Source organism: Rhagoletis pomonella, unplaced genomic scaffold (genome assembly GCF_013731165.1).
Source record: "Rhagoletis pomonella isolate Grant_MI unplaced genomic scaffold, Rhpom_1.0 Rhpom_scaffold_00004, whole genome shotgun sequence".
In the NCBI taxonomy this organism is placed as follows: Eukaryota; Metazoa; Arthropoda; class Insecta; order Diptera; family Tephritidae; genus Rhagoletis; species Rhagoletis pomonella.
The window spans coordinates 8295909-8314693 of NW_023458558.1; the positions used below are offsets into that span (position 1 = coordinate 8295909).

General features: G+C 41.9%; 1 protein-coding gene across 1 annotated transcript; it reads left to right on the top strand.

Moving 5' to 3' along the window:
• Window positions 1-66: 66 nt before the first annotated feature.
• Window positions 67-13559, top strand: LOC118736924 (platelet binding protein GspB; the record flags this gene model as incomplete). The annotated part of the gene is given in 5 exon segments (XM_036467069.1): window positions 67-1850; window positions 2175-2483; window positions 2582-3589; window positions 4391-5646; window positions 6304-13559. Coding segments are annotated over 5 exon segments (6844 nt in total), but the record flags the coding sequence as incomplete, so codon positions are not given.
• Between the last annotated feature and the right edge of the window lie 5226 nt (window positions 13560-18785).

Consider the following 18785-nt stretch of genomic DNA (forward strand, 5'->3'; position numbering starts at 1 on the left):
CCAGCAACACCAGCAGCAGCATCCCCATCAACAGCATCAACAACACCAGCAACAGTCGCAGCAGCAGCAGCAGCAACAGCAGGCTCAGCATCATCACCCGCCACCCCTAGCCTACTATTCATTTCAATTAAGCCAAGCACAGCCGCCGCCCCCCGCCCAACATCCACAACCAACCAATAATGCAGCAGTCACAGCAACCCAAATGGCCCCCTCGCCTCCCACGCAGGCCAATGCAGCTGGCGCTGCGTCGTCTGTGTCCGCAGCTCAATCGCACAGCATGGTGGGGGGCGGTGGTGGAGGTATGTCCGGCGGCGGCAGTAGCGCCAACGCAACAAACATCGCTAGGCAACATGCTGCAGCCGCGGCTGTGGCGGCAGCGGCTGCTGCAGCCAATAGCGGCGCCAACATGCAGCACTACACGTCCGGGACGGCGCTCATGCCACCGCCGGCGACGAGTACGGCGTTCATGACCACCGCGTACCTGCAGCAGTACCATCAGCAGTCGGCGGCAGTAATAGCCGCTGCAGCAGCGGCTGCACAGTACAATAACAACGCTGCAGCAGCTGCAGCTGCGGCTGCGAATAACCACGGCGGTCCGGGCGGTACAGCGACAGCTTCTGCGGCACTGTACCAACAACAACAGCAGCAACATCAGCAAGCTCTTCATCATACGCAGGCATCGCTGCACACACACTACTACCACCATACAGGCGCTGGCGCCGCACCAACGCCGCCACCGCATTTGCATCCACACCACCATCCACAGCAGCATCAACTGCGCGGCGTGCTCACAGCGCAGCCTCATCAACGACAGCCACAAACCACATACTTGGTGCCGGCAAACGCGATATTTGCACTGCCACCAGGCCCAATGGCAGCATCGCCGCGCACGTCATTGCTAACCGCCAGCGCTCATCAGCAGACAGGCAGTACCGCCAGTGGCATGCCGGTGACACCGCTGTTGCAGTCGGGTGCACGCGCGCCTGCTGGTGGTCCGACGGCTTACATAACATCGCCCTTCTGCCAGCCCCCATTACCAATGGGCGCAGCCGGCATGACACCACCCCAGCCATTGCTGGCGGCGCCCTCCACCAACATGCAGCACTACACGTCCGGGACGACGCTCATGCCATGCGGCGCAACTGCCTCGAATTCGTTGTCGACGACTTCGCTGACCACAGCCAGTGGTGGGGGTAGCGCCGGCGGAGCGACTGGCGCCAGTGGCAGCAGTACAGGTGGCACCGAAACCGTGAAGCCGCGTAAATACGCTATACCCATAATACACCCGATCACGCATGAGAACATACTGGATCCAAAGCCACAAAAAAAGAGCACAGCAGTTGAGGCCAAGCCCTCGGGCACAGACGTTGCCGCTCTTTCGCAAGATCAAACAGACAAATCCATTACTGTCTCCATTTCTAGGACAGCGTCGTTCACAACGATGGCGGCCACAACCCCGAAAGAGCAGCACGGCGGCGACAATGTGACCGTTACTGCAGGCGCTGACATCATTGCGGTGCAAAGAGAGAAAATCGATCAGCAAATGCAGACGGATGCGGTGCGTGATCGTAGCACAAGCAGGCGTGTGAGCTCATACGATGCGCGTGCGACTGAGTGCTCGCCGCTGGTAACCGCCGTTTCTGGCGATGAGGACAATCAGACGTTTGGCTATGGCGATCCAAAAGATTGTCGCAGTTGCGACGTGAATGTTCATTGCTCTCAGATGGGCGTGTATTTGAATGAGGAGGAGCAGCAGATGAGTCTATGTGATGACCATTCGGCGGCGCACGCTACCGCTAGCATAAACAGCGCAATCGGTGACGATGGCGACGACAGCAATTACGATGAAGGTAAGAGTGATTGGTATAGAAAAAATATATTTTTAACTAAGACTTCTTCAGCGGAGCTGGTACATAGAAAAATCGTCACGAAAAATGTGGAACTTGGTACGCAATGGAAGAGCATATCTCTTGATTTTTCTCGCTCCCTTTCTTGCCGCCGCCTATATTATTATTGAGAGTGGATTATGGGACTAAGATTAATAATTAAGTCAGATTGAGAGATGCTTCACTTCCATAGAGTGACCAAGGCATATTAATTTTTTTGATAAAAAGCTACTCAATACAAACAAAATGAAAAAGCATTCAATTGTAAAAGCTTTCAAAAACTTTCAGAGTCTACTTCCTTGATGTTAGATGTTGAAGAAAACGAGCATGACAATCTGCAACCAGCCGACGTCTATGAAGCTACACAAGACATTCAACAACTACGCTTTTCCGGCAGCGACGCGGATAATAAATTCGCGCATGAGCAATACGAAGAATCTGATATATCGGCTGTTACTTCAGCGACAACGCTAAGTGGCGGCGAGGAAGATCACAGCAAATCTGACTTCATGCAATCTCCAGAGCAGAGATCCTTAGCTACCGTTACTGTTTTTCCAGTACAGACAGGACAGCACTCCGAATTCGCACAGACCCAAAGTAAATATCAATTGTCCTAACTGTTAGACATGCACACAAACACCTATTTAGACAAGCTAGTCATTTTTGCTAACAAATTCCGTTTTTTTAACTTGCAGATGTTGCAACGACAACCACAACCGCAGGCAATGATGTTTTGCGCGTGTATGCTGGCGCGGAATCTGTCACTGCAACACCAGTCGGCAATTACGCAGATACACCTGCAGCTGCAACGGCCACATCCGCTACGAATACGCAGTTAAAGAGCAGCAAATCGAATACATCAGCCAGCTCAGTGGCGGTTTCCATACCCAGTGGAGGTGCACCAACAACCATTACTACCAGCAGCAAGACAACTACACAAAAAACTTCACCCATCACTTCGGGTGCCTCATCATCAGCCACCTCGACCCCCACACATCACTCATATGCACAACCACAACAAATGCTGCGGCAGCAGTATCAACACCAACAACAACAGCAGCCGCAGCAGCAGCAGCAACAAAGAAAAACCAGCATCAATGTGCATACAGCTGGCGGCGCAATGACTGCATCCATTAGTACTAGTAGTAGTGGTGGTGCTGGTGGTGCGAGCGCAGGTAGTTCCCTACCAATGAAGCAGAGCGGCGCTGCTGCAAATACGAAAAAGGGTCGCAAAGCCTCGAAGCGCGCCAAGGAAAGCCAAAAGAAGCTCCATAAGCAAAGTGAAGTTAGTAGCCAACGCTTCAATGCTGCATCGCTAAGCAGCAGTAACAATAACAATAGTATTAGTAATAATAGTGGCAGCAACAGCAACAACAACAAAAGTATATTAACCAATGCCAATACAAATAATAATCTTAACAATAATTTAGAAACTAAAAATTTGACAACTACAACTACAACTACAACGGCAACATCAAGCAACATCCTGACTGATATAAATAATGCAAATAGTTCTAACGATAGTGGTATTTTAAGAGAAACGACAACAACTTCAACAGCGAATTTAAGACAACAACAACAGCAACAGCAGCAGCAGCAACAACAGCAACATCCACATCAATCAGCATTGCAACAACGTAGCGGCAGTGTGACAAAAAGTGGGAGCTTGACAGGCGGCTTGACGGCGAAAACCAACACAAAAAGTAGGTGAACAAAATAAATAAAGATAACTTTTCGTAGAGTCGTAGGCTTGAAGTGACAATGAGTAAACTTATGTTTTCATATTGTCTTCATTGCTGTTTGGCTTTACGGAGGATTTACAGTCGGCCTTATTGCGTAAGTCGTAAATTAGACATAATTTCACGACTCGACAACATTAGCATTGTCCATTTTCGTGTCGAGTGAAAGTCTGATATAAATCGAGATCGCACCACGATGGAAAGGTTGAAATTGTGCATAAACCTCAGTAATTTATGGGCACCCGCATATACATTTATATCTCTCTATTTATCTCTACAAAAATTACTACACATCTGGCTTATCATGTTATTGTTGTAACAGCATACAAATTCATCAAAGAGTTCTTGAGGAGTGACAGTCCCTGGCCAGATATAAATCTTTAGCAATGCTCTCGAAAAACGACTAGGGAGTTGAGATAGATTTTTAAACCTTTCATGAAAATAAAGTGGTATTATAACTTTGATTCGATGTTTGGAAGTACAATAAAAAGAAGGGATAAACCCATAAAATGTTATGCCAAAGTTGTTACGTCTTTGAGCTGAATCGATTTGGACAGGTCCATCTGTCTGTCTGTTGGAACGCAAACTAATTCCTCAATTTGAGAGATAGCCGACTATAATTTGGCACGAAGCGGTCTTTTGTACTGTCCGTCTGTTTATTTAATGTCGATTTTAGATTAGTTTACTTTCTTATTCCTTTGCCCTTGTTTTCTTCTTTTGCATATACATATGTATAAATTGTACATTTTTAATGCCATTTCTAAGGTGATTTCCTCACGGACATTCATCAAGCGACCGATCGCACTTCACACTTGCACACTTCGCCGCAACTGCAGCAACTACTGTCGCAGCCAACAAAGCACCTGAAGACTCAGGAAATCGTTGCACAATTCTTGCAATCATCGTCAGAACAGCAATTGCAATTTCTAAACAGTTCTTCGTCCGCTTGTGAAGATGAGGAAGAAATGTGCGCTCGATTACAAATGCGGATGCAACAAGATGCTGCTGAGGCCGCAAGCAGTATGCAAGATGTTAAATTTGGCGATTTCGCTGAGGACAAAGATTGTCAAGGCACGGCGTCGTCATCGTCGTCGACCCCGACCCCGGTGCTACCACAACAACAGCAGCAACAACCACTACAAAGTCGACAATCTACAAAGTCCAATTCACCCCACAAGGAAATTAATAAAAATAAAAGCGCCACGACGAAAGACACTGTAGATAGCACCCATAATGTCAGCACGGCAACGCTTACCAAAACCAGCAGCGCGTCCAGCATCCGTGATGGTCAAAAAACTACTGCTGTAAGCACTGCCAATAGTGCAGCTACTACTGCAGCCTCTCCCGACAGTGCTGTGGGGCCGCCAAAACCGCGCAAATACTCGCTGGATGAGCTAAAGGCGCTTTCGAAATCCAGCGAGGCGCGCAAGCCGCCAATGGTATCGTGTCAGCGCGGTGACTGCATTTCACAGCTATTCGTTTCGCGTCAGCAGCATCATCACCTGACGCATCACGCGCACAACATGTCCTCACTGGCACTACATCAGCATCTGCAGCAGCAACAATACCAACACATGAACTTCAATGAGTCAATGGAATTGGTGAGCGGCAAGCGTGGACGCAGCGCACAGACGAAGAAACATCACGAGCATCAGGCTGGCGGAGGTGGTGCTGTGAGTGGCGTACTAAGTGTTGCGGCTGCAGCCGGCGCAGTGGGCCAGGGCGGAATCGGCGGTGCCGCTGGCGTGATGAGCGCGCAGCAACAACGGAAAGTCGACTTTATACGTGTGCAGTTGTCGCTGAAGGAGGAGATAAAGCTGTCGGAGTGTGAGAATGCTTGGCAGCCGGAAACATTACGCAGCAAATCGAATAATGTTTCGCCTTCGGGCGCCAACGATGACATCGACGCTGTGTTGAAGAGAGTGCGCGGCGTACTGAACAAGTTGACACCTGACAACTTCGATGTATTACTCAAGTCGATGACCAGCATCTCGATGAATACACAGGAGAAAATGCAACAAGTAGGCATATTGATTTGACCGATGTGGCATTGCTTTGCAAACACTTTGAAAATTCAGATTTGAGTACTGGCCCTTGAGCTGAAACATTTCTGGTTTGTCAAAGTGTGCGAAGTAGGTTTATGAAAACAGCTCACTTAATATTAGAGTTGAAGATTGCGAGTTAATATCGAAATTTTTGTATATATTAAATTCTGTTTTAACAGCTGAAATTTTGAAATTGAAACATATACATCTTTTTAATTTCTATTTTTCTCGTCCCGTCGTCATTATAATCTAAATGTTGAGCTTAATTTTTCGCATAATTACAACTCAGCTTAGATTTCAATCGAATAATAAGTGAGCCCATCTTTTTCCTTAAATACATATAGATGGTCGTGTGCAGTAACGACACAATTCAAAAAACAAAAAACCAAAACTGTTGTTACTGTTCAGTGGCTCTTGTCTCTAATCCTTGTCTAATCGATTTACGTCCTTTACTAAAGTAAGCAGTAAAGATTGCTAAAGTAAATACTAAAGATTCTACAAGGATTAGAGAGACATGAGCCACTTAACAGTAGTAACGCTTTTTTTTTTTAAATTATGAATTGTGTTATTGCACAGGATCATCGATATCTATAGACATGCAAATAATATTCATCATACTTTCGTGCTTCACAGGTGATGCTATTGATTTTCGAAAAAACCGTGAGCGAACCGAATTTCGCCCCTACATACGCCAAGTTTTGCAAAGTGCTTTTCCAAGAAATCAAAGCGGAGAGCAAATCACTTTTCTCTAGCTCGCTAATCAACCGCATTCAGACTGAGTTCGAGACAAATGTAAACGATGCAAATGCGAAGAAATTGAAGCTGCAACCGCTGGTCGATAAGTTGGAGAGTTGCGTCGACTCCAAAGAGCGGCTGGAACTGCAGGCCGAACTGGAAGACCAAGAATATCAGTTTCGACGTCGTGCTTGGGGCACGGTTCGCTTCATTGGTGAAATGTTTAAACTACAATCGTTAACCAACGACCGTGTATTCTTGTGCATCGAATCCCTACTGGAGCATGGCTCCGAGGAGAAGCTGGAGTACATGTGCAAACTACTGACCACAGTCGGGCATCTATTGGAATCTCCGGAGCACACAAGCAATGCTCGAATGGATAAAATCTTTCGTAGAATACATGAAATCATACACAAATCGCGCAGCAATAAATCAGGCGGCCACTTCAAGATCAGCAGCCGTGTGCGTTTCATGATGCAGGATGTTATGGACTTGCGTGCGCGCACCTGGGATCATCCGCAGGCTCAGCCACAACAGCAGCACCAGCAACAAATGCTGCCTCAGCAGCAGCTACAGCAATCATCCCAGCGACGCTCAGCGATTAGTGCAAAGCAGGACGACAAAATACAGGCAGGAGTCGGCAGCAGCATGTACGAGAAGACCAATCGGCTGGGCAACTATGGCGGCGGTGGGGGCAGCGTCGGTGGCGGCGGCAATCAGGGTAATCAACGGCACTATTATACGAAATCGCATAAGTCACAGCAGTTCATGCATCCACATGAACAACAAAAAGTTAATATTGACGTCAACAAACTGAAATTTGCTAACGACGAGGTAACGCAAAGCACAACAAAACTCGGCAGCCCCCAATTCTACCTCTGGCGCACCAATCAGCCAGCTAGTTCTTTAAAAATGAACACCAGCGGCGCGAACACTGCGGCAAACAGCGGCGGATTTAAGCGACAGTCCTCTATGATTGGCGTCACAACAGGCATGTCTACAGTGTCGGCCATGGCCAACAATCCTTTTCAAGCGCTCGATAGGCAAGAAAAATCAAATGACTTGCCGATGGATGCGTCCTCGCCACAAGAGCAGCAAAAAGGTACACAATTTTCAATGGAACACGCTGACTTGCCAGATTTTAGCAAGAAAGAATGTCAAAAACTGCTTAATCAGCTGATCGAAGAGCTGCTCGCCGCTGTCAGCAGTCACAGCAGCAACGGCTGGCAACAGGAGACAGTCAACGAGTGGAATAGTCTCAATACGCGCCAACAAAAGTCATTGCTCAACTACCTACTTAGCGACTACCTATACTTGCAGACAGTGAAGCGCGCGCATCGCAAAGCCTGCGCGGCTATATTCGTGCACCTGATGCGTACCAAAATGTGTGGGCCACAAATATTTACGGAAGTGTACACGGAATTGGCCGACGAGCTGCGCGAACTGCTAATTGACGTACCGAATCTGTGGACGTATGTATTTGAATTTATAGGACCGCTGCTGCATGAGCAACTTTTGCATTTCAACGACATTTGGCTGCCACAATGGGCGGCCGATAGCAAATTCACAAAACGATTTCTCCATGCGCTCATCACTTACTTCACCAGCGAATTTGGCACAACGTACACGCGTGAGCTATGGAACAAGGAATTCAAACTGGATCATGGACAGCAATTCATTAGCGATGCCGCACAATGGCAAGCATTTGTCAACTTAAACCACTTCCAGTACATACACGATCGCAACTACAAGCCACCACAGAGAGAAAAGTCAGCGTCGACGTATCCCGCTGCCATAGCGGAACAAGTGACGCGCATTGAGTATTTGCTGAATACGATCAATGGCTGCGACCTAGCCATAGACTACATAAATACGAATGTGCACATAAATACGCATTTTATACGCAGCCTTACAAAATTTCTCTGCTGTGATTACGCAACTGTGATGCCGGCGACGACGACGGCGCAGACGCAAACTGTTAAAAGTAGTAGAGAACTAGACTCCGAACTCTTTCGACACAAATGCATACCGCTACTGAGACGTTGCCTAGACGGCCTCGAAACGCATGAGGTGGCCTGCCTCGACGCCATTGTCGACGCCATGCAGAAGGTTTATGAAACGCCAACTGCCAATCAGCTCATTTGTAGCATATTCGATCTAATCTACGACAGTGAAGTCATTCCGAAAGAGTCCTTCGACAAGTGGTATCGAGCGGTACAGGCCAGTGACTGTGTGACTGATAGTAAAGATGCGGGTATGACGAAAGCGTCAACAACAAAAAAGGCGTCAGCGACGCTGGCGGTTTCATCCTCTTCTAGCAGAGGTAGCAGCGGTGCTGCGCGCCTTAATGAATACTTACATGCGTACATGGAAAAGCTGCTTTAGCGCCGTAGGCACAGTTAGCAGCAGTACTGTAGTGGCGCTGGTGGAATTGGCGTTGGCGGCATGGCTAAGAAGCAACTAAATTACGCCCAGCCACTATTCCAGTGAGAAGGAGGGAATTGATAGAGAGCAGGAACTATATTGAAATTTCGTACTGAGTGCTGTGCCCATGAATTGCCGCCGCTAGCGTGGCCTCTCACCCCCATACAAAAATAATGAAAAACACAAACCGATTTAGCACTGTATATATGAAAATTGCATAATTTTTAGCTGCGTGAAAGGGAACTACTAACAAAGGAAAAAACAAAAATAATAGCAAAACTACTAACTAAAAACAAAAGATAAAAAAGAAGACAAATTTAAAATTAACTACCACATTAGTGTGCGTATGTGTGTATGCGTGTGTACATATTAGTGAGTAAGGCATTTAGCGTAAAACTTCTTAAAAAAAGTTTTCGATAAACACAAAAAATAACCCACAATGATTTGGTCTCAAAAAGCTGATTTTAAAAATCGACACGTAAATATTTTACTAGTTTGCTATTTTTTATTGATTTTTTTTTACCTAAAAACACATTTAATACGCCATTAGTTGCTTTTGGCTTCTCATATCATTTATTTCTTTTATCCTAATTTCGGAAAATCATAAAAGTTGAAAAACCAATCGTTCGTCCCTTACGATACATGACGCTAACTAACACGTATACATAGATTTTTGTATGTAGTACAAATATATTATATATTGTAAATGAATTAATTTAGTTTTACAAATGAAAACCTACACAGGAATCTCTAAAGAAAAATGGAAAGCGAAAAGAAATGGAAATATCTTGCAACTGCAATACCTGTAATTATGCAAAAAAGCGAGACATTCGCACATGTATAGGTACATAGATGCCCCGAGCAAAAACCTTTTCGACTTTTCATAACTGCGCAGGCGCGAGCGAGCACTAAACTGAAACTATTTCAGTTAAGGAATTTCTTGCGCCATATCCATATGCTGTCGATCCCCTAATTAATAATTCCTACCATTAATTTTTTTTGTATATACATATGTAAATGCTTAAGCAGGCATCGTAGAAATTAACATATTTACACATTCACACGCATATCATTTATTTATCATACACACGCGATCCACATTGTCTTGCCTTGCCATTAACCTTTCCACTTTACACTTTCCACGGGGCTTGACGACGCCCACGTACATATATTCAGCCATTCCATTGCCACTTTCAGCCTTGGCTACATACATATAAAGCTAGCTGGTTGTATGCTTCGTTTAATGCATTTTCGTCTTCTTTTTTTGGTACTTTTACCGTTAGGAAATACTACTATTACAAAAAATTCACTATATATATATCCATTTCACATGTATGTACATAGAAAATTGCATATTGCATTCGAGGGTGGTGCAACAAATTTCATAGTAATTTTAAGTAGTTTTCTGTTCAAACCTTTTTTTTTTTACGGAAACTTTCGAACTGAAGAACTATGCTCATCGCATTAAACTAATTTTTTTTTTTTTGTTTTTTAATTCTGTGATCGGCATTATTATTATTATTATTTTATTTAATTGAGAAGTAAATTAACCAAGTCATTCATACGCACACAGCTTTCTATCCACAATAACAAAATTGGCATTTTTTCGAGTAATTGTTGAATGAAGAACAGAACAACAGAACCGAAGAAATTACAAAAGGTTAACCGAATACAAAACTACCAGGCATCTAAAATCCCAAAATTCCATAAACCCTAAATAAATAATCAAAAATGATACAGAAATTCCAAAGAATTGTTGTAACTTTTGTCTAACCGAATATATTGTAAAACGTTCGACGATTAAATTGATTTAAATAAAATCAAATAAAAAACTAAACAAAATTTAACTATAATTGATAGTAACTATATAGGAAATTTCAATATGAAGAGCAAAGTATTTTAGACCGAAAACGGATAATTAGAAGAAAACTGAACAAAAGTTACACAGACACACAAAACTAAAGGAGTGGCCTAATCAGGGCACACAACACAAGCATTATTTTGTTTTTGGGCTCACTCAATCCGAATCCATCCGCTATCAGAATTGGCGCAACGGGTCTTGGTTCAAATTTAAAATCAAAAAACGTCTGAAAATCCAAGAAACATGCGAAAAAATTGTGTTTAAGTTGGTATGAACAAATGTCGCGCCAATCCTGAAGCGGTGCCGTGTTCAGCGCTTCAAAATATATAGCGAGTACATACATGCATATGTCGCGTCCCCAGATCAAGACACTCTTTTCGGGTTTGTGTGCAGCTGTGTTATTTAAACCACAAAAAACAAGTACCCTGTGCGCTTTAAGCCGCCTTTATTATTAATTTTCTATGTTAAACATAAGCATATATTAAACATAGCGACTAAAAATAAAATTCTATTATATTCCATATATTTTTTATGTATAAAGGTTTTCGTAGCAATTAATAGTGAAACCTCCAAATTCAAGAGTAAGGCATTCAGCTAATTGTAGGACCAACGTCCTTCAAGTTAAATAAGTGAAAATGAAAAATTACGCAATTTTTTCATATAATTTTTAAGTAGCTCTCAATTTTAGATACCATTCAATTGCAGAAAAAAAAAACGTAAAAAAAAAAGTGAAAATGGAATTATATGAATGAAATAATAATGCTTAAGAAAATTACACGCCCAGAAAATGTGTAAAGGACAAAAAAACTATGACTTAACCTTCAAGAAAATCATAAAAAAAAATGCAGTTGCGTTTTTGGGCTAACGAAATTTGTTTGTTTTGTTGTTTTTTAAGCATGAAATATATTTTTTTGTACACGACCAAAAATTTGAGATCCTTCTTTCTAGCCGTTGCTGGTCAAAATTGTAAAATATTTTGAAGCGGTGATTTGCAACTACAATTACTACCGAAAGAAAACCTTTTCTGTATCCAGTTGGCAAATTCGTGTGTATATCAGATCTTTTGAAGGGATAGACTTTCCGTGCTCGATAGCTAGAGAGATAGTTATATGAGGTGTGAACTGCAAGCTAGGGTCTATTGCGTCCTTTTCTATTCATAACACCTCTGTTAGGCCCAAGGCCCTAAAGAAGTTAAAAAGGCCTTTTAGGGGACAATGAATGAATGAATGAACGTTCTGATGCCACATCAGGCCTATGTTTCGTTTTCGATTCTTTACTGTTTTTTTTTTACGGAATAACAAAAGTTTCGGGTCTTCTAATCCATCTTCTAATAGAAAAAATCTTCTGGATACATAGTCGGCAAAATTAGAAAGCATAAATACTTATTTGAACTTTTGAAGAGATACGCTTTCCGTGCTCGGTAAATAGACAGATATTGATATGCGGTGTGCACTGCTATCTTAGATCTTTTGTGTCCCCTTTTATTCACAAAACCTCGGCCCAAGGCCATTAAGAATGAATGTGCTCATGCTGGTTTCACATCAGTCGGCAAAATTCGAAAAGAATTAACTTTACTCCAGACACACACTAATGCGCTTATAGCCATTATTTTCTTTATTTGACTTACATAGTTTGCTTGCAACACACCTTCTCGTCTACATTATAACGGTTCTCAAAGGCAGGGTATAATAGAAATAGATCTACCTGCAAGTATTTATTTAAAAGCGCCCGCATTATTTGGCCAACTGACTGGTTAAATTCACTGGTTTATTTGTAGTTGTGAATGACCTGTAAGAAACATTTTAGGTAATTTTTTGTTCTTGATGTTTGGAAAAGAAAAGTTTTAGATATTTTATTTAAACCGCTTGTTTTAAAAGATATCTTTTTGTTAGAACGGTGTGTATTTACAAAGTTTTAACTCTTAAAATTAATTTCGTTGGTCTTAAAATGCAGCTTGTAGCTTCGTTTATTATCTTAATAAAGGAAATAATTTTCTGTAAAACCAATTAAAGATATACATATACATATACCTACATTAGACCATGTCAAAAAAAAAAACAAAAGTCCTGCAATGCGACCAGAATAAGACTAAAATTTTAGCATTTGGTACATGGATGATCCCCTCTCCAGGACGATTCTAAGAGGTCGCGCGTCGAGCCTTTAGTTTTCCAATCGGAATTTGACGTAAGAAAATGAGTCGCTTCCTTTTGAGGTCAATATAATTATCTGGGATCAATGAAATCACTCGAAACTGTAAGAGTACATTGATTATATGCCATTTAAGTATTACGCAGGCTCAGATTATTTAAATTACTAAATTATCCCTTTTTAATCCCTTGTCCTATTTGGGTCAAATGTAGTATATACCATTTTTTTTTTTTTTTTTTGGAATTTAAGGAATCTTAGCATGCAATATACTTAAACGATAATGTAATACATTGATTATTCTTTCAGTTTCGAGCATTTTCATTGATCCTAGAAAATAACATTGACCTCAAAAGGAAAGTACTCATTTTCTTACGTGTAATTCCTATGGGAAAACTAAAGGCTCGACGCGAGACCTCATAGAACGGTCGTAGAGAGGGGAGATTTATGGAGGATCATTACTAAACCAAATGCTAAAATGTGAGTCTTATTCCGGCCGCATTGCAGCATTTCTTATTTTTATTTTTTTTGACGTGGTCTAACCTACATACATATAAAAAAGAAAATATGCAAAAATTGAAAAGCTATAGGATAAATAAGAAAATGTAAACGTAATCAAACACGCAAGTATTCATGAAAAGTAAACAGAATGTGAAGTGAATTAAATATTAGCAAGTCAGCCGCATTATAAACAATGAAAATGAAATAGAAAAAAAAAAATATATAAACAAGTACCAAATACATGCAGATGTGGGTACCTTGCGAATCTTAACAAAACCATTTACACACCTATGTAACAGTAATAGTAATTATATATACATAGAGCAGAAAAGCATCAGACATTATATATAATCCATACATGAATCCGATGATAGGCTCATATTAAACATACATACAACACTCAAGTAAAATGAAGTTAATAAGAAAATCGAAAATTTGAAAAAGTTAATAAGCAAAACAGCAAGCAAGCTTGACATATTTCGTGCTATCGAAGTTTATTAGACGCCCAAGTCTAGAGCAAGCAAGCATAATGACGACTTTAAATAAAAAATAAAACACAAAGTAAAAAAAATATAAAAAATGGCGCGTGCATACAACTGCATATTTCTTCGATAAATGTGCATATGTATACGTGCGGTCATAGTATAATGGATTAAACAAAACGAAAAAATTGGCTGCCTTTTTATTTACAAAGCAAATGTGCTTGGCTAGCACTTGAACTGAAAAAGGTTGGTTTTACTTACTATTCAATGTTGAAAATTATAAAAAAAAAAAAAAAAAAAATAGGAAAAATAGGTTGGTATTCAAAAAGCATAAAAGGTGTGCTATTTTTTCACTTAAATACAACTTTTTGGTGCTGGAATTATGTATAGTCTAAAATCACTTCGCTGATATACATACATATTAATTAGTAATACATTTTCCTCTTCATTTTTTTTTTTTCATAAAAGTCTGCACATAATTGACATCACAATATTTTACACCAACGTCATCACTAACTGACTGCACGATGGAGCGACGCGGACGTATTCCCGTGGCACGCTTTCGCACGCAAGAAGGCAAAACGCGCAGTCGCAGTCGTGTGCGCGATCCTGATTACAACGAACAAGATCCTGAAACTGATCTCTTTACACTGCTGGAGGATAATATTGCGCTGAAGGAAGAGAATAAAGCTTTGAAAGTTGAAATTGAAGATGGTGAGTAAAGAATTGAAATTTAAGGCGTTTCGTATTTTAAGGACAGAGGACATATTTTGTAACAAAAAATTTTCTCTGCATTCCCTAACAGTATTAATAGTCTGATAGCAGGTATACTAGCATAATTGTGGATAGGGTTAGTTAGCTAATTGTTACAGCGTCCCCTATGATCTCTCTGTGACCGTGCCTATGACAGCCAGTTCTTCGTACCGGAAAGACTCGGGGTTTTACCCGACCAGGGGCTGTGATTTCGGCAATCTAACCATGTTTTCACTCAGAAAAAAGTCAGCTAAATATATTTGTCTCAACACATGATTTCGTAATTAAAACCAAATAATTTACGTAATAACTATAATCAAATCGTGTGTTTTGGAAAACATATTTATTGGACATAACTAAACTCTTTTCTCAGTGTTGGTCGGCGGAATCTCTTAAACGTTGTTCGTATATGGGGAAACATCAGCTCCGCATTCTTCTACTACTCTGGGCTGGCATCGAGTCAAACTCTGGACCAGAAACCTACACTTGCTGCGTATGTCAGAGACGATTACACCCAAATTGCTGCAGCAGAAGAATCGATTTTCTTCAAAATTGCTACTTTGCTCTAAAAAATTTAATACAAACAAACAGAAATTCAACAATCGCGCTCAACTCGACTGCTGAGTGGAAAATCGACCTATCTCGGCAGCCAGTTCTAAAACGCCCTATCTCAAAAAACTTTTCAAGAACGTCCTATTTCAGAATTTTATTGGAAAACATTCTATCTCAGAATTCGGTTCAAAAACGCCCTATCTCACTTCAAAATGAATTCAAAATGTGCTGATATAGGGTGTTTTTGAATCGGCAGCTGAGATAGGTCGATCTTTCACTCAGCAATCGAACTGGTCAGTTGAAATTTTTTTTAGCTTTCATTAGAAAAAATAATCAAATTGAGTCAAAAATTAAGGCTGCAGTGAATTGTGAAAACAAAATGCCAATTTTGAACTACTATGCGTCAAACGTTCTGCTCGGCGTATCAGTCCAAGCTATACCATCAGCCTGCCTTGGCTAGTACCACCACATGGCAGCAGCCCCAGTATCAGCACACACTAACAAATGCCCTGCAGGCCACACTACACCTCACTAACACCTCACATTGCGATCGGTCTCCCAAGGCACAAGCAGATACGACAATTTAACTGCTAGGAATTTCAGAGCATTATTGAAAAGTTAACCGGCTTCATGGGACGGCATGGAATATTGATAGGTGCGGTCCAAGAGACGAAGCTGCAAAGCAACTCAACGTGGTTGAATTGCATAGGATACAATATACACCTTTGAGATCGCGAGCGAGATAATGGTGGTGGCTTAGCGTTCATTACGCAGCACACCTTGCGGTAACGCCTTAACGAAGCAGACATCGACCGCAGGGAATCCATCCTAGAATGTCAGGGTATTGCTATCCGGTCAGGCGATGTCGAGGTCGAAATATTTAACGTTTACATGCCTCCTGTCACCAGCTTCCCGGCAGGATAGCACCCTGAAATAGGTGCGCTCCTTAGAGGTGAAACCCGTATGGTAGTTGGTGACTTCAACCCGCTTGTCGAATGATCGTAGAGGAAACCTATTGGCTGATCAGATAGATGATTCGAAATTCTGCACAATAAACGACGATGCCAGGATTATGGGCAGGTGCATCAGCTCGCCCCCTATAACAATAGTAAGCGCTGGTCTGATAATAACCACCGCGGTATCATCGGATCATCTCCCCATAATAAACTCGATCGTTAAACCTGTAGGTGAGCTGTAGCAGCGCGCGTCATTCACGCTGGATGTATCTTAGAAACGCGTATGAACTTTCTAGCTGAGCGTGATACTCTTCTCCAGGCCGATCCCGGGAATCCCCCCGTAGGGAACTTTCAAAAGCGAAGAAAGTTCGAGGAGCATCTGAAGACTTGCAATTTCACCTCTGGTGTGAGTAATCGTTGGTCACCCGTGAGGTCATTGTCGAACCCGACGAATCGCGACGATAGAGTCGAAATCTCTTTCGGTGACCGCGCACCCGGAGCGATGCTCGAGCTATTTTCGGCGACAGTTCATGTTGCATGCTTCGATGGACAAAGCCACATTTCGAGTGACCAGAAGGCTGCACAAACTACTAACAACCAGTGCGCCTCTTGCTGTCACCAGCGGCGAGGTTCAGGTAGCCATCATCGGGAAGGAGAAAGCCTCCAAAGCCAATGGACCTGACGAAATATGCATGGTGATGCTGAAAAACTTGGGTTCTGCGAGAGTAGGTTATCTCACCAAGATATTCAATTTGTCCCGGGACACTCTTATCGTTGCGGATATGTGGAAAACGGGGACAGTGGTCCCACTGCTTAAGCCGGGGAAACAAAGGAGGGACTTATCGTACGATAACTCATTTTCCCGGTAGCCAAAACACTTGAGGCCTTGTTACTCCCGCGCTATACGAATCACCTGATCCAGCGAGGCAGGCCGATTTGGGAATACAGCCACCAGGCGTGGTCGAGACAGAACTTCGCCTTCTTCGGGAGACTCGCACCACCATAGCCCAACTTCGGTCTGGATACTCCAGCAGGCTATCTGAGTAGGATCAACGACTCGCGACATATCTTCGCATGTCCCTTAAACCCCACTCAACTCAACTAACGCCCCTCGACCTTTGGTCCAACCCAGTCTGTTTGGCACACTTCCTGGGCCTGACGACAACGATTGAGGGACAGACCGATCTAGGCAGCCCTAAGTAAGCCGCAACGACAAAAAAAATCGGATACCTTGATGCCCTCGCATTAGTGTGGAAAATGCCGGCAGATGACTACTCTAGAACAGATAAGCTTCTAGTCGGAACTGCAAATCCTTTGTAGAACGGCACTGCATTCAGTGCTTCTGTGAAGAGCTTTCATTATATGCATTTAGAGATAGTTATATCATCGTCCTCATGCGAGGAGATAAACAAAATAAAATTTAATTTTTTTATGTTGATCGGAAACTGGACTCGAACCCAGGCTCTGCAAAACGGTAGCGCGCACTGCTAACAACAATGCCACAGCGGCCGCCGAAAATTATACTTTTTCAAATATCTACATGTGTCAAGTTAGCACTACACTTTTCGAAATTGGAAAAGTTAACTACGGCATTAATTGTAGTGTTTTTGTTGTAAATTTGTTGTGGAAAGAAAAAATTTGTAGCTCTCGTTTTTTAAGAAAAAATGGTATGTAGTGCTAACTTGACACCATACACCTAGTCGATAGAATTGAGATATTGAAAATGTTATAACGGCATTAATTGCAGCTTTTAGCTTTAAAATTTGTTGTGGAAAGAAAAAATTTGTAGCTCTCGTTTTTTAAGAAAAAATGGTATGTAGTGCTAACTTGACACCATACACCTAGTCGATAGAATTGAGATTTCCAATATGTTACTATGCCATTAATTGTAGCTTTTAACTTTAAAATTTGTTGTGGAAAGAAAAAATTTGTAGCTTTCGTTTTTCTGGAAAAAATTGAGTTGACCCTTTTTCGAACAAAATCTAGTATGTAGTGCTAACTTGACACCATGCACCATTGACGACAGAATTGAGATATTGAAAACGTTACAAAGGCATTAATTGTAGCTTTTTTGTTGTAAATTTGTTGTGAAAAGAAAAAAATTGTAGCTAGGTGTCAAGTTAGCACTACATACCATTTTTTCTTAAAAAACGAGAGCTACAAAATTTTTCTTTCCACAACAAATTTACAACAAAAACACTACAATTAATGCCGTAGTTAACTTTTCCCATTTCGAAAAGTGTAGTGCTAACTTGACACACGTCAAATATCTTGACTCCAGGTCACCAGGTGGCGTTCTAGAATATTCAGACCCCCAAGCAAAATCTTCATGCTACGCTTTGAACTATCAGAATATAAAATACTATTGCTTTCGTAATTGTCTGTCAGGTAATGAATAAAGCAGTAATAATCAAAAAAAATGTTTGGACTTAAAATTTTTCACATTACTTTAGGTTTTGTATACGTTTTTCTTCTACCGTAAATGATCTGAAAATTAGCCGAATGCACCACCACATAGGTTCCCATTTTGCAAAAAAAAACTATTACCTGTTGTTTGAATAATACGGTTCCCAAGGTACCACGTATCTAAGAAAAAAAATCTACCTTATCCCGAATTTCACGTGAACAAATATCCCCAAAAATTATAAATAGACTGCGGACTTTTATGCAGAAAACGGAGCCTAGAAATATGTACCACATAACTAT